Source organism: Manis javanica, chromosome 11, assembly GCF_040802235.1.
Source record: "Manis javanica isolate MJ-LG chromosome 11, MJ_LKY, whole genome shotgun sequence".
NCBI lineage: Eukaryota > Metazoa > Chordata > Mammalia > Pholidota > Manidae > Manis > Manis javanica.
The window spans coordinates 34,881,558-34,899,072 of record NC_133166.1 but is presented as its reverse complement, the minus strand read 5'-3'; the positions used below and the strand labels follow the sequence as shown (position 1 = coordinate 34,899,072).

Here is a 17,515-nt window from a genome sequence, read left to right as displayed (position 1 = left end):
GTAATCATGACAATTTGGTACTGGCACAAGAAAAGACCAATAGACCAATGGAACAGACTAGAGAGCCCTGATATAAACCCAACCATATATGGTCAATTAATATATGATAAAGGAGCCATGGACATACAGTGGGGGAAATGACAGCCTCTTCAACAGCTGGTGTTGGCAAAACTGGACAACTACACGCAAGAGAATGAAACTGGATTATTGTTTAACCCCATACACAAAAGTAAACTCGAATTGGATTAAAGACCTGAATGTAAGTCATGAAACCATAAAACTCTTAGAATACAGCATAGGCAAACATCTCCTGCATATAAGTATGAGCAACTTCTTCGTGAATGCATCTCCTTGAGCAAGGGAAATAAAAGCAAAAATGAACTCATGGGACTACATCAAACTAAAAAATTTCTGTACGGCAAAGGACACCATCAACAGAACAAAAAGGGGTATGGGAGAATATATTTGTAAATGACATATCCCACAAGGGATTAACATCCAAAATATATAACGAACTCACATGCCTCAACACCCAAAAAGCAAATAACCCAATTAACAAATGGGCAGAGGATATGAAGAGACCATTCTCCAAAGAAGAAATTCAGATGGCCAACAAATACATGTAAAGATGCTCCACATCACTAATCATCATGGAAATGCAAATTAAAATCACAATGAGATATCACCTCACACCAGTAAGGGTAAGGATGGCAAGCATCAAAAAGACTAAGAACAACAAATGCTGGTGAGGATGTGGAGAAAGGGGAACCCTCCTACACTCCTGCTGGGAATGTAAGCTAGTTCAACCATTGTGGAAAGCAACATGGAGGTTCCTCAAAAAACTAAAAATAGAAGTACTGTTTGACCCAGGAATTCCACTCCTAGGAATTTACCCTAAGAATGCAGCAGCCCTGTTTGAAAAAGACATATGCACCCCTATGTTTATCGCAGCACTTTTTACCATAGCCAGGATATGGAAGCAACCTAAATGTCCATCTGTAGATGAATGGATAAAGAAGAGGTGGTACATATATACAATGGAATACTATTCAGCCATAAGAAAGAAACACATCCTACAATTTACAACAGCATGAATGGAGCTGGGGGACATGTTCAGTGAAATAAGCCAGGCGGAGAAAAACAAATGCCAAATGATTTCCCTCATTTGTGGAGTATAACAATGAAGCAAAACTGAAGGAACAAAATGGCAGCAGCCTCAGAGACTCCAAGAATGAACTAGAACTAGTGGTTACCGAAGGGGAGGTGTGTGGGAGGGTGGGTGGGGAGGGAGGGAGAAGGGGATTGAGGGGTATTATGTTTAGTACACATGGTGTGGGGGATCACAGGGAGAGCAGTGTAGCACAGAGAAGGCACCTAGTGGATCTGTGGCAACTTGCTGCACTGATGGACAAGTGACTGCATTGGGGTATGGATGGAAACCTGATAATGTGGGTAAATGTAGTAATCACATTGTTTTTCCATGTGAAACCTTCATAAGAGTGTGTATTGATCATACCTTAATAAAAAATTTTAAAAACCAAAGAAATTTAAAGGGCTAGGTAAATTACAAGTTGTATTATTTTACTTTGTATCAATTGAGTTTGATTTATGGGCAACAATAGACTGGATAATTCTGTGGTCCATTATTTATTTACTTAGGTCTTGTCACAGTATAATTGTCTGTTCTTTAAATTATGCCTTTTAGAAGTCTTTAGAATTTTGTGTCTCTGAATCCAGTTTGATTTCATCTCATGGAATGCCCGCTTTGGTGGGAGGATTATTTTTAAGTGTGCTGATACCTGTTTAAGGGAGCCAGCTTTCTGGTAACATCTGGTTCATGAACTTTACCACATTTGGTATCAGTCAGTAGTAAGTTTGGTTGTTTTATCTCTTTATTGGCTCTCTTTATGCCTTTTCTAGCACACTTAATTTCTTTGTGTAGATCTGAGTTTCTTTCCAGTGTCATATACCCTTTTGCCTAAAGAATTGGCTTTAACTTTTCTGGTGGTGGAGGTCTGTTGGGAGCAAATTTTCTTAGTTTTTGTCTGTCTGAAAAGTATACTTCCTTCATTTTTAAATATAGTTTTGTGGATATAGAATTCTAGGCTGACAGTTTTCTTTTAGTGTTATAAAAATGTTGCTTCTCTGTCTCTGGCTTGCATGTTGCCCTTATTGTCTTCTGGCTCACAGTACTATAAATACTAAGCTCTATCCATTATCTTCAGGCTTTCTGATGAGAAGCCTACAGTCATTCTTGTGCCTCTATGTAGAATGTATCCTGTTTTTATTGGCTGGTTTTAGATTTTTCTCCTTATCACTGGGTTTCAGTAATTTGATTAGGATAAGCCTTAGTATGGTTTTATTCATGTTTCCTTTGCTTGTGGTTCATTGAACTTGTTGGACATGTGAGTTTGTAGTCTTTGTCAAATATGAGAAATTTCGGGGTGTTACTTCTTCAGCGATTTGTTTCAGTCTCCTTTTTCCTCTCCTTCTGGAGACCGTATCCAGGCTCAAAGGATTATTACATTTATTCTTTGGCTAGTTCTTTGCCTGGCCCATGGAAGTTTCTTCATGCATGTGTTCAGATCAGTACTCAGCCAAAGACAGCTCAGCAATAGTATAGAGCATGTGTCAGGTATGCTACATGAGACTAGAAAAGTAAGTTGAATTCACTTGTAGAAGACCTGGAACAGCAAGCTAAGCAATAAGGACTTCAATATGAAAGCTGTAAAAAACTATTGAAACTATGCATAGAATGAAATGATTGGTACACAACAAGGAGCAAGATAACAGCAGGAGCAAGATAACAGCAGCAAATGATCATACTTAGCATCACCAATAATGGGGCAACCTGTACCTTGTACATGCAATATAATGAGAAATATAAAGCATCACCTGATATTCTAATCAAAAGCAGGGACAGTCTATAAAACAAGTGGTCTGGGCTCATTTTAAAAGTCATTGTGTTGGTAACAGTAAAAAGGCTAGCGGGGGTACTGGTCTAGATTAAAAGAGACTCAAGAGAATAACAGCCAAATGAAATGCGTGAAGCTGACCCTGGATTAAAAACAAAAGCATTCTGTCACAATTAGGAAAATTTATGTGAATTTAGAGTGTACTGTAGATACATTTGGGGATTATTTTATTTCTTGGGTGAGATAATGATATCATGGTTATACAGGAAACTGTTCTGATTCTTAAAAGATGTATGTGAAATATTTAATGGAATAAAGAATCCTACTTTCATATGCTTAGCCAGAAAAAATAAGTGCACATAGATAGGTAAAATAAGAAAGCAAATAAAGCAAAATATTAACAATTGGTGAAATGTATCATTTTCTTAACTTCTCTTTAGGTTGGAATTTTTAAAAAGCATTGACAGTGAGGGGAATAGAGTAAGGGAAAACAATTAAAAAACCATTGCTGTCTTTCAGTTGATGCCCAATGAAGGTTTCAGAGGGTGACAGAATAAAAAGGAAAGAGAGTGCAAAAAAAAAAGGGGCATAAAGTCTTACTCAGGTTAAGTGAAAATAAGGTTTATTTCTTGGATTGTGAGTTACAGTAAAGTGACATTATTGCGATTAGAAAATCATGACAATAATTAACCCATTTCTTTACTTTTCCAGTCTTTTGTCGCTGAGGCTATGTTGGTTATGGCCACTATCCTCCATTTGGGAAAATCCTCACTTCCTAAGAAGCCAATTACAGATGATGATGTTGATCGAATTTCCCTGTGCCTCAAGGTCTTGTCTGAATGTTCACCTTTAATGAATGATATATTCAATAAGGAATGCAGACTGTCCCTTTCTCACATGTTATCTGCTAAACTTGAAGAAGAGAAATTATCCCAAAAGGTAAGCTATATATGATATGATAAAGCCATAAAAGTGCTTTGTGGGGGTATTCTGCTGTTGATTTTTCAGTCCTTCTGTGTATGGGCTGTCCGTGTTAGAGGCCTATAAAAAGCTCTTTCCATATTAAAGAGACATCTTCTATTTTTTCAATACAGAAAGAATCTGAAAAGAGGAATGTGACAGTACAGCCTGATGACCCCATTTCCTTCATGCAACTAACCGCCAAGAATGAAATGAACTGTAAGGAAGATCAGTTTCAGCTGAGTTTGCTGGCAGCCATGGGTAACACACAGAGGAAAGAGGCAGCAGATCCCCTGGCATCTAAACTTAACAAGGTAACAAAATGTCTGATACACTGGTAAGTTATTTAAATTGACTGTTTAAGACAGTACAGTGGACCCTTGTACAGCATGGGGGTTAAGGTACTGACCCCACACAGTTGAAAATCAGTATTACTTTTGACTTCCTCCAAACTTAACAACTATTAGCCTGCTGTTGATTTTATGGTAGTAAATGATAAAATAGATGAGTATCTACATATATTTTACACATTTGTGATGTATCTACTTTTTTTGTATTTCTAGGCCAGGCAGTTCATCCATGAATTTTTTCAAATTGTCACAAATCTCCAAAAATTTTTCCAGTATATTTATTGAAAATAATCCACATATAAGTGAACCCATGCGTAAGTGGACCCACACAGTTCAAACTTGTGTTGTTCAAGGGTCAAATGTAGTAAATTACTGGTCCTGCTTTTTTTTTAAAGAAAAATAAGTAGTTACACAAAATCAGTTTTTCTCAAGTCACTGTGATTGATAAAAGAGAATTAAAATCAGAAGCTAATAAAGTTCTATATGATAGTACTTTGAGTGCAGTAGATGATTTTGTAACTCATTCCAGTTGTGTGTGGAATCATAGACTAATACAGAAAGCTGGGGCGGGGGAGTTAACTAAAGTTTTTAAAGGGAAGGACTCTGGCCTGCCAACACCCCTGCCCTCAGTTTCTCCTGTCCCCTGCTACTTGAAACTGGGTGACTCCACTTGAGTATTCTTAATATGTTGAATTCATATAGGATTTTTTTTTATAACTGAAGTATCATTGCATGTAAGATTTTATTAGGAAAACTATTCTCTTAAAATATATGAATTTACCAGTTAGTGATCTAGTTTAATTAATCCCTTCATCTGTTAGATGAGTAACAGTCACAAATTGATTTTGTTGTGTCCCAGATAAGGTTAGTAGCAGAATTGGTGCTATGAAAATGCTGTCTCCCCTAAAACTGGGAATTGATATCAACAATATAATAGTCACAAATTTTTTTAGTTTATTTTTTTAAATTATGGTAAAATTTACATAGCATCAAATTTGTCCTCTTAACTATTTTTAAATGTACAGTTTAGTAGGACTAAGTACATTCACATTATTGTGGAATGATCACCACTATCCATCCCTTGAACTTTCTCATTTGCAAAGCTGAAACTCAACACCCATTAAACAGTAATTCCCCATTCCCTTCTCCCCTCAGCCCCAGCAACCACCATTCTTTCTATCTCTATGAATCTGACAGCTCCAGGTACCTCATATTAGTAGCATATTTAGTATTTGTCCTTTTGTTACTAGCTTACTTCACCTAGCCTAATGTCTTTAAGGTTCATCCATGTTGTAGCATGTGTCAGAATTTCCTTCCATTTTAAGGCTAATATTTCACTGTGAATATATACCACATGTTGTTTATCCATTCCTTTGTTGATGGACGCTGGGTTGCTTCCACCTTTTGACTATTGTGTATACTGTATGAACATGGGTATACAAATATCTCTTTGAGGCTTTGCTTTCATTTCTTTTGGGTTATTCCCAGAAGCTGGAATATAGAGTAATTCTGCTTTAGTTTTTTGAGGACCTGCCATACTATTTTACACAGCAACTATACTATTTACATTACAGCCTTCAAAGCATAAGGGTTCTGATTTCTCCACATCCTTGCCAACACTTATTGCTTTGTTTTATAGTAGCCCTTCTATTGGGTGTGAAGTACTGCCTTATTTTTTGTGGTTTTGATTTACATTTCCCTGATGATTAGTTATGTTGGGTATCTTTTGGTGTGCTTATTGGTCATTTGTATATCATCTTTGAGGAACTGTGTAAGTCCTTTCTCATCTTTTAATATGGTTGTTTTTGTGTGTGTTTAGTTGTAGGGGTTCTATGTATATTCCAGATACAAGCCCCTTATCAGATGTATGATGTGCAAATATTTTCTCCCATTCTGTGGGTTGCCTCTTCACTCTATTAAGTGTCCTTTGGTGCACCAAAGTTTTTCATTGTGACGTAGTCCAATTTGTCTGGTTTTTTCCTTTTGTTGCATGTGTTTTGGTGGCCATATTACATCTTAAAAGTGCTATACTTTAGGTGTTTTTTTTAAATTTGAAGGGGAACATTAAAAATTTTATCTTTGTATAATTACAAGCATTTCTTGCTATATAATCTGTTTAGTATCTGAGCTTGGGTAGCAGAGGACTATCTCATGATCTGAATTTTATTGATTACTGTGTTTTGGAAAACAGCTAATGAGTTTAATGCCGAGGGATTTAACTAAAAATGTATCCAGATGTATCCAGATGTAAATAAAAATATTTAATGTATTTGCTAATAAACATACTGAGCTACAGAAACTCTAGGACCTGTTATTTCTACTGTCCCAATTTCAATTACCATGTCTGCATTACAAAAAAATTTTATTAAACCTTTCAAAATGTCTGCTCAAGCATATCTGTTAATTATCTGACAGACCTATTCATTTGGCTAGGATATGTTTGGTTAAATTGTCTCATCTTTAATTTATCTATTTTTGTTTGACAGGTCACCCAGTTGACAGGTTTCTCAGATCCTGTGTATTCAGAAGCTTACGTTCATGTCAACCAGTATGATATTGTCCTGGATGTACTTGTTGTGAACCAAACCAGTGATACTTTGCAGAACTGCACATTGGAGTTAGCTACTCTGGGTGAGGCAATTTACTTTAAAGGAAAGATATTGCTACCATAGTAAAGCTTTATGACAGATTATTAAGGGAGTGTACAAGTTTTAGTATAAGAATTCCTTTGAGCCCTTTGTGACATTTTGAGTCAAGGCCTGGTTTTACATTTAATATTTAGTCTCCTTCAACTCTAATTTCCTGGACCTTCATGATACTTGCTTTATTATGCTTATGCTCTTGGTACATTCCAAAGGGGTTTTTCAGTGAGCTCTTCTAGAAAATGTCAGTGTTCCTAAATAAAAACAAGCCGTTTAAGTTACAAATTTACCAAGTAGCTCACTTAGTTTTTAATAGCCTTAATACAGAACTGGGTATTTTCTAAGTCCGTAACTGATACATACCATGTGTGGATGAAGTAATATATCATTATCACATGTGATGAGTTAGTAACATGTGATGTCTTTTTTCTTCTTGATAAACACATGAATCAGACTATCTGACCACTTTTACATCTGGCTTTGAAGTTGGAAAATATAAATTATATACAGGAACAGTGCAGTACCCCTACGAAATTCCATATGGCTTAAGCTAGAGTTCAAGGACTTGAAGATGTCAAGGGAAAACATACTTCTGCCTTATCTTCCTCAGCATAGCATAATGCTTATATAATAAATTACGTTTCAAAGAATTCACAAGTCTTTCTGTGGACTGTTTTATCTTTCTTTGTAATGGAGTATATAGTGCAAGACTTAGATTTTGAGTTTTATTCATTCATTGAAATGGAATGGTATCTCTCCCACCAACAAACACACATATATGAGTTAAATACAGAATTGGTCTGAGAATCCTGTTAACTTTAAGATGTTAAGTGATTTCTTTATTTTGTCCTCATATTTGAATCATAACCCTTCTCTTCCTTGTTGTACTAAAAACTATTAAGCTGCATACATTTTAAGGTTTTATTTTTAACCATATCTAAATTTTTTTCCAGGAGATCTGAAACTTGTGGAAAAGCCATCTCCTTTGACTCTTGCACCTCATGATTTTGCAAATATTAAAGCTAATGTCAAAGTAGCATCAACAGAAAATGGGATAATTTTTGGTAATATAGGTAAGGAATTGTTTCATAGCATGTGTTGTTTGAATATTTTTATTAATGAATTTCCATGATAAGTAGCTATGTGACATTTCTGGAGGATAGCATTTGAATCCATTCATTAATTCTTTCGTCACTTATGGGGGCACTTGGTATGGTACTAAGCATTGTATGTATGGAAATGAACCATATAGAGTCACTGTCCTCAAGAAACTGTCAAGCAAAAGTAGGAGCTAGGTGAGTAAATTCATAATTTTAGTACAATGTGGTAAGACTGAGTTTATATAGAATGTGCTTTGGGATCATGGGGAAAAAATGCTAATAACGGTACAGAAGACTTTCCTAAGGAGGGGAGGGTAAGTTATCAAAGGATAACATTTAAACTGAGTCTAAAACTTTGTATAGGCATCTGGTGCCAGGCCACCTAGGACCTAGCTTATAAAGAGGCATTCAGTCAATAAGCATTTTTTAAAGCAATTCCTGTGGTAGGGATGGGCTACCATGGTGAGGAATAAAAGATCTCTGTCCTCAGATAGCTTATAGTTGAGTAAGGGAGAACAGATATATAGAATAGATGTGTATGATTTATAATGGTAAGTGCTGTGAAAGAAACCTGTGCTAGGTAGGTAAAGTGGGAGTCTGAAGAGATGTGGTCAGTTCTTCCAAAGTGGCAGGGGTTTTGTGGGGAAAGGGTAGGAAAGGTATTGTGGAGAAGCTCATGCTCAAGTGAGGTTTTGAAAGGTCAGTAAATGTTCTGTGGATAGACAGGGATTCGGTTGGAACAAATGCACATAGTTCGATATACCTGGAGTTTAGAGAGGGCTACAGGGTGGTGGTAGAAAAAAATGAGGTTAGGAAGGTTAGCAGGAACTGTATTTTACTTGTCATGCTAAGGATTTCAGATTTTAGCATGAATGTAAAGGGGAGCCAGTGAGAATTATGAGTGAGTTACCTGATGAAATATTTCTGTGACAGCACTGTAAAAGACTAATTAAAAGAGGCAGGAAGATTAACTATATTTTAGACTATTGCAGTAGCACAGGTGAGAGATGACAGAGAGCTTGAACCAACACAGTAATTGTTGGGATACATAGAAGGCCTGAATATAATAGACATTAAGGAAATAGAATTCCCTGGACATGATTACTGATTAAAGAAGAAATGGCTTCTTTAGAGTATGCTTCAGATTTCTTGATGGAGTTCATTGGATTGATGTTTATGTCAGTCACTAAAACAGGGAATATAGAAGAGCAAAAAAAATTTGAGACATAATAAATCTTGAGCAGGCTGAGTAATAAAATATCTGGAGATATCCAAGGGCATTTTGATATGAGTCTGGAACTTGAGCAGGAGGTCTAGAGATAAATATTTGTTTAAAAGCCACTGAAGTAGAAGAAATCACCCATAGAGGGCATAAAGAATGAGAAGAGGGGTGATTTGAAAACAGTCTAAGAGAACAGCAAAATTAAGAGTTTAGTCAGTGCTTGCTCTGGCCCCTGCACAAGGGTGACACATGAATTGGTGAAATATTCCATATTAAAAAAGCTTGGTCAGAGGAGGTGAAGCCCACAAAGGAATAGGAAGGGTCCTTTGAATTTGGCAATCAATGATACTAAAACTTAGCTGTGGCGTATCTTGGGCAGTGGAGGTAGGTTGAAGACTAAATAGGAAATGGAGAAATAAAGATAGTGAATGTAGAGTATGCCAAGTGTGGAACCTTGGTTTTGATAAGAGTGAGAGAAGGCAGTAGCCAGAACAGAAGTTAAGGATGAGGGAGGATTTCTTTTTTTAAGGTGAAGAAGCCTTGAGTGTGTTTATAGACTATAAGGGAAGAAAGTCCCTGGAGAATATAAAGGTAAAGACATAGGAGTAAAAGGTAATGACTGATGGAGTGAGGTCTGAACCAAAACCAGGATCACAGATGGCAGGAAGCATTAACTGTGAAGACAAGAGGCAGTACTTTGTTGATATGAAAGGTAAGAAGGAGAGAGTGGGTTCAGAGAAAGATACATTTATTTTTAGATGTGGGGCTGAAAATTAAAGCAACTTATTCTTGGTAACCTCAGTTTTCTCTGAAATTAGGTAGAGTTAGGGAATGTCAAGAGGCTAGAATCAGATTATGACTTTCTACTGTGGAAGAGAGAGCCATAGAAGCAAATAATCTCTTGTCATTAATTACTACGGTTCAGCAATATTAATTCAAAAGTATTAGTTAGGCATTTACTGTGGGAACACTACCTGTGTATACCCCCGGAGTACCAAACATGCTGCAACTGCTGTATAAGTACTTACTGAGTGTGCATCCTGGCTCCCACCACTTACCAGTTCTGTGACCTTGAGCAACTTAAAGAGAATAATAATAGTGTAACATAGGATTGATGGGAGTGTCAAACAGGTAATATTTGTAAAGCAATTAGAGTTCAGTGTATAATAAGCATTACATAAATATTTGCCAATATCATATTTATTTTAGGGAAATAATAAAACTTTTTAAATTGAAGTTTGCCTCTGGTGATTGGGAATCTTTTTATGTATGTATATTGCAGTTTATGATGTCTCTGGAGCAGCAAGTGACAGAAATTGTGTGGTCCTCAGTGATATTCACATTGACATCATGGACTATATCCAGCCTGCAACCTGCACTGATGCTGAATTCCGTCAGATGTGGGCCGAATTTGAATGGGAAAATAAAGTTAGTCCCTGGGAGATCTCCTTGAAGTCCTAACCTATCTATTTGTTTGGCTAATGTTGAGGGAGTCTGTAATAAAATTAATCCCACTAAAACAGATGTGAAAAGCAAAGTCTTTCAATATCTATTCTTACAAGTTAGTCTTAACTGGCAGTCATGCAAGTGGATTGCTAAATTGCTGTTATAAATTGGTGAGAGTAGCAGTTCTGTAATTAATCTGATTGATCAAGACATTATAGACAATTTTCCATCCCTTCTGTGTATGAATAATAATTTCCCATTGAATCCAGTATCCAAAAGAGGCTTTGCAAAGTCAGTAGCCCACTGAGGAACTTTGTTTCTTTGAGCCTTGATTTTTATTTGAAGTATTTTATATGGAGCATGTTGATCTTCTGTGAAGTTATCTATATATGAAAGTTCTGATACCAACCTGCAGTTTGTCGGATTTTGTAGATGTCATTTACTTTTTTGTTGACCATCTGCCCATCTAAATACCTGGAAGGAGGTTGTAATATGACATACAAATCTGATTTTTCAACCCTAAAATAAGAAATTCACAATTTTCTCATTGTGCAGATTATATCTCTTTGACTTTTTTCTTCCTCTGTACAGGTAACGGTTAACACAAATATAATTGATTTGAATGACTATTTACAGCACATATTAAAGTCAACCAACATGAAATGCCTCACTCCAGAGAAGGTAAGACTTGACTGATAATTTCTTAAATCTGACGGTAGTATGGTAGATTCCTGACTTTCTTGTATTTCCTTTAGTATTTTCTTTTATTATTCAGCATGAGAAAAGCAGTGTCATTCTGGAGTAGCTAAAAGAAGTTACCCATGGACTGTGTGACTCTGCTTATGTCTGTCTATTGGGATATACCACCTGCTTGTTTGTTCCTAGAGCAGTGACGCAACTGAACGGCCAAATTAGCTTTTCTTTTCAGTCCTCTGCATTTCACGTGAAGGCTTATTCCAGAATAGTTTGTAATACTGGATTAGCAAATGTCTGTGACCTTTTCTGATTGTCGGTCAGAATATATCTGCTCAAATACAGAATTGTTGATACACTCTATGATTGTCTGGTATGTTTGAGTATGTCTGAAAAAAGACCAGAAAGACAAAACAGTGAAACTGAGGATGTTATAATAATAATGTAATCAGTAAACAGATGTCTGCTGTCAGCCTAGTAGGTCTTAATTCATATATTAGTTTATTCAACAAATACTGAGTCCAACAAATGTTTAAAAAATACTGTGCCCAGTAAGTACTCTGTGAGCCGCTGGATATATAGTAATGAACAAAATTAAAATCGTCTCTTCCTTCATGGAGCTTAAGGTCTGGTGTGGAGCACAAACAGCTTGGTAAGTATACAGAGAATGTATATATACAAATTGGGATGAGTGCTTTTTCTTTAAAGCAGGTTTATTTATGAGGTAGAATTTATACTTTTTACATCTATAGTTGTATGAGTTTTGATAAATTCATACAGTCATGTAACCACCACCACATGAAAAGTTCTGTGTTAAGTTCTCTTTAATCTTGCTTATGTATAATTCTCTAGTATAAGTATTGAATTTCTTCCAGGCACTTTCTGGTTACTGTGGCTTTATGGCAGCCAACCTCTATGCTCGTTCTATATTTGGAGAAGACGCACTTGCAAATGTCAGCATTGAGAAGCCAATTCAACAGGGACCAGAAGCCCCTGTTACTGGCCATATAAGAATTCGAGCAAAGAGTCAGGTAACAATTGCTTTTTTGGAGATCATCTCTGAACTAAACAAAAAGAGGAAGAATTTATGTCTTATTTCCATGTGTGGTATCCTCTGTCATGCTAGTGTTTTGTGCATTAGTACATATACATAATAACAGTATTCTTTGAATAGAAATATAACTCTTGTTTCATCAAAGTGGTCCACTGTTTAGGCCTATTTATCTAGACTATTTGTTTAAAACAAGATTGATTTCCATGGAGTGTTTATGAAATGGGTTCTCTAGAGGTTTTTGAAATCCAGGCTACAAATCTAGTAACTATTTGTAAATCCACCACTAAAAGTACTTAATGAAGTGAAGTTTTATATATCCCTGGTTTTGTTGTTGATGTGGTGTCATTGAGTGGGTGCTTGGTTAAGGTAGAATAAGCTGCTGGTTTTATATAGTGTTAATAATTACAAACATCTTCATTTTTTACAGGGAATGGCCTTAAGTCTTGGAGATAAAATCAACTTGTCTCAGAAGAAAAGTAGTATATAAGAATAAACAAAAGGTCCTTGCAGCTTTACAGTTAAAATTTAGTTATGGGCTTATTGGACTTCAACACCTTTTGTATTCTTTCATGCTTTATGTTATATAGAATCTGAATTCCTGCTAAATGCATTCCAGCCAATAATTTATAGCCTTTTCCTTAAATCAAGATTGAGTTTAAAATTATAGTTTGTCTTTTGTCTTAACAGTTCTGAATACTGTCCTCAGCATATAATGTTTCTCACATGTACCCAGACCATTTTCACAGTACAATAAAGATTTATTCTTAAATCTTTTGTTATTTTATAAATAAATGTATAATTATATAATTTTAGTTATGTAGCAATGAATTTCTTTTAAACTATTATAAATTTATCTTTGGGTTGTGAATATATGAAATTATTAAGAGAATATACAAATTCAGTAATATGAAATGAGAAAGGCCTTTGTTTACTTGATTGGTGCTTACTTATATATTATTCTGACATCAGTATCTCAAAAAAAAAAGCCCTATTGTGTTCTAAGGGCTTTTCTCTGAAATGTAACTTCAGGAAGAAAATGTCAAATAACTTGAGAGAACAGATCCACCTTTGGTTTAAAAAAGTATTATGGACCCTGACTGAAAATTGTCCTGAATCATTATGCAAAGTAATGATCCAAAATAGGTTTTGTAATCATTCACATTTTAGCTCAGTATTCTTTTATGTTTAGAATTAAATAGGTTCCAGCCAATTACTGAAGCTGCACTGGAAGAGTCAGCAGGCTGTCCTGTTTGCATGTTGCCTCTGTGCCTTACCCATGCCTCCCTTTCTCCTTACTTTATACTATGGCCAGGCACCATCACCTCCCACTGTAATTCCAAATGCCTTTCTGAGCTGAGTACCCAAGAGTGATTATGCTACCCTTTTGGCCCTTGCCTTCCTTGGAGATGATAAAGGCAGTCTGATCTTTTAGCCAAGTCTGAACGTTGAACTATTGTACTTTGTCTTCCAGGTAGGTTTCAGGCTACAATCAGGATGATGAGCCCATAGATAAGGTCTGTAAAAGAGTGAAAAACAGCATCTCCTGTTTCAGCAGTTGAGTGAAAATAGAATGATTTGTTTGGAGTATAAAGCAGATTGATACCTTATGTGATGTCATAAACTTTGAAGCTATTTACTTTTTTCATCAGAAAGAAGCAGAGGATTACAGGGCATTTGAGATTCCAGAACACTGTGATCTTGAAGCTGAGTCAGTGGCTACCAAATGGGAAAGATACTAGCAATGCAGGAAAGGGGTCAGTTTGATGCCTTGAGTCAGGGGCTGGAGATGTGTGATGAGAACAAAGGAACTGATGAAACTTCATTGGATAGACCACTTCCCAAACTCTGTTCCATTACACATTAGCTTCCTTGATGTCATTAGATACTCTGGAAGGAAAAGGATTCCATAGTCAGGTAAGTTTGGGAAAAGCTTCATACTGTTTTATACTGGTAATTCACTGGGCATATTAACATACTAAAAATTCTGAGAGATCACTCAGTAAAGAAAGCAAATTGATTTAACAAAGAATATCCTAATCTTACTTGACCAGGGAACCCTTTTTTCAAAGAATACATATTGACAGTATATATGAAACGTTATTTAGTAGGATAAAGATTTTGGTTTTGTATTCACAGTCAACAAATACTGCATTTAAATTATCAAGGAAGTATGTCTCTGTATGTCCTAGAATATATCTCTGTTGATATTCTCAGGTCCTAGAATGTATCTCTGTTGATATTCTCAGGAAATTGCCTGCCTAACATATTCAGGCCATTTTTGTTGGGGTTAGATTGGCATGTTGCCATTTTCTTGAATTCATAAATAGGAGAACAAAGAGAAGTTATAACACAGTTATCAGATATCTATCTACATTAAGTTATTTACTTCATTAGCATTTTATTAGCTTTATGTGTTAATAAATGTAAACTGAATTGGATAGCAGCACTGTTTTAAAGAAGCTGTTTATACTGTGCCATCTTAAGATGTAATATACATTGAAAGGTTGTGGCTGCTCATATTAAAAATACCATATAATTAAGACCATGATGTCTGGTAAGAGAATAAACACAGTATCTGACACCAAGTGAGAACTTAATGTGTAAATGTATTGAATGAATAAACCTGTAAATCTTACCAGAGAATTAAATGGCTCAATATTTTACTGTCATAACACTAGAGGGAGCTCTATGCAGTTACTTTCATTTGGGATTAGAAGTGATTAGGGTTTAAAGTTGTTTTTCTTTTAATTGTTTTTCTAAGAAGAAAAAAACGTAGTTTTTCTGTTAGTAAGGAAAGTGATATTAGTGATATTTTGCTAGCTGTGACAACTTCTACATGATTTATAAATAATAGAGGAAACAAAAGAACTCGTTTTGGGAGATCTAAAAAAGGCAAGAACACCAAAATGTTTTTAGAAATTCAAATAGTATCAGATGTGAAATATCTGTGCATATATTGGGTAAAGTAAGTTTAACTGTTGAATTTTTCCTTCTACATTGGTAAATGTTCTTAGCTAGTAATTTATAGCCTTTCTCTTAAGTCAAGACTCATTTTAAAAGTATAGTTTGTTTTTTGCCTTAACATTTCTGAGTTTTGTCCTCAAAGTAGGGCCTGGCATATCAGCTCCCTGCCTTGCTGCCCTCTCCCAGATTCTCAGTACACCAGAACTGTTAACCTCTCTTCCTCCCTGAGGTCCACACTCTCCTCCCAGGATCTCAGAAGCCTGAAGATGTAACCAGGTATAGTGCAGAAGTTCAGTTTAGAATCAGAAAAGTGCTGAATCCTATCTGCCAGTTGCTTGCTGTGTGGTCTTAAACAATGGTAAATAGCTGATTTATTGAGTGCCTACATGTGCTAAGCATAAATACTGAGTGCTTTTTCCGTGACATAAATAATCCTCCCAATAACTCTATGAGGCAACTACTATTAATATTATCACTTACAGATGATGATTACAGTCTTAGGAGAGAGTGAGTTATTTTATTATTAATTAAGGCTTAATAGTAAGAGCTGAACACAGATATGAAGCCAAAGTACCTGACATTAAGTCCTTGCAACTAGTCACACATTGCTATCACTGCCTCATCTCTTTTATGACTGTTTCCTCATTTGTAAGGTGCTTATAATGTCTACTTCACAGAGTTGATGTGAGAATGAAACTATGTATTTATTATGAATAATTTGGCACATAGTGCTCATCAGTAAATGTTCATTCCATTCACTCCCCCATTCACTTTTCCTTACACTGCAGAGAAGACAGAAACCTGTTCTTACTGTCTTCATACCTCCCTCTTAATTGAGGTATAATTTTTTTTTTTGAGAGGGCATCTCTCATATTTATTGATCAAATGGTTGTTAACAACAATAAAATTCAGTATAGGGAGGTCAATGCTCAATGTACAATCATTAATCCATCTCAAGCCTAACTCTCGTCAGTCTCCAATCTTCTGAAGCATAACGAACAAGTTCTTACATGGTGAACGAATTCTTACATAGTGAATAAATTCTTACATGGTGAACAGTACAAGGGCATTCATCACAGAAACTTTCGGTTTTGATCACGCATTATGAACTATAAACACTCAGGTCAAATATGAATATTCGTTTGATTTTTATACTTGATTTATATGTTGATCCCACATTTCTCCCTTTATTATTATTATTATTTTTATTTTTAATAAAATGCTGAAGTGGTAGGTAGATGTAAGATAAAGGTAGAAAACATAGTTTAGTGTTGTAAGAGAGCAATTGTAGATGATCAGGTGTATGCCTGTAGACTATGTGCTATTCCGAGCTAGACAAGGGCAATAAAACATCCACAGATGCAGAAGATTTCTCTCAAAGCAGGGGGGATGAGGTTCTGAGCCTCACCTCTGTTGATCCCCAATTTCTCACCTGATGGCCCCCCTGCGACTGTGCCTGTCTTAGGTTGTTCCTCCCTTGAGGAATCTTACCCGTCTCTGGCTAACCAGTCATCTTCCAGGGCCATACAGGGAAATGTAAAGTTGGTAAGTGAGAGACAAGCCATATTGTTTGAAAAAGTTAGCTTCTTACTTCTTTGCAGATTTATGCCCTGTGGCTTCTATGCCCAGCACTTGTCTCGAGGTATCTTTACCACCTGGAGGAATTATGATACTCGGTAACTTCGATATGAGGCACGAATTCTATTTAAGGGTTGTAATTAGGAAGGAAAAAGAAAAGCTATAGAGGTAGCATATGGAAGAAAACACGGGAGGATTGATTATTTCTTTGACATATCTTCTTGTAGAGTACCTTAAGTATGTATAGGTTTTAAACTACTAACTAATTTGCACTCACATATTAACATAATAGGAATACGGTGACATAAACAAAGCAAATCTATAATTACCATCCATCTCCAGTGAAGCCAAGAAAACCATTTAGGCACCCTAGGCATTTGTGAAAATTTGTCTATGATATGATGGATATTGTCCAACTGTACTTGAACAGTCTGAGAAAGATCAGACAAATTAAAGCAGCCCATTTCTGGGATCTGTTCACATCCCATATGTTCTTTTAACCGTAGATAGTCTATAGTCATAAGATTTTGTAGTGCTACACCTTGCACCCCTCCCAGCTCCTGGTTGAGTTCCAACAGTACAGATCCGGTC

At 36.0% G+C, this 17,515-nt stretch overlaps 1 protein-coding gene across 1 annotated transcript in view; it reads left to right on the top strand.

The window, feature by feature from the left end:
- The window catches only part of COPB1 (COPI coat complex subunit beta 1), a 50,542-nt gene extending 37,348 nt beyond the window's left edge, over positions 1 to 13,194 (top strand). Inside the window, exons 15-22 of the mRNA XM_017654866.3 lie at positions 3,627 to 3,854; positions 4,010 to 4,189; positions 6,712 to 6,856; positions 7,821 to 7,940; positions 10,472 to 10,617; positions 11,227 to 11,316; positions 12,204 to 12,359; positions 12,810 to 13,194. Coding sequence (XP_017510355.2) covers positions 3,627 to 3,854; positions 4,010 to 4,189; positions 6,712 to 6,856; positions 7,821 to 7,940; positions 10,472 to 10,617; positions 11,227 to 11,316; positions 12,204 to 12,359; positions 12,810 to 12,869 — 1,125 coding nt within the window. The 3' untranslated portion in view covers positions 12,870 to 13,194. The remainder of the gene's footprint in view (positions 1 to 3,626; positions 3,855 to 4,009; positions 4,190 to 6,711; positions 6,857 to 7,820; positions 7,941 to 10,471; positions 10,618 to 11,226; positions 11,317 to 12,203; positions 12,360 to 12,809) is intronic.
- The last annotated feature ends 4,321 nt before the right edge of the window (positions 13,195 to 17,515 follow it).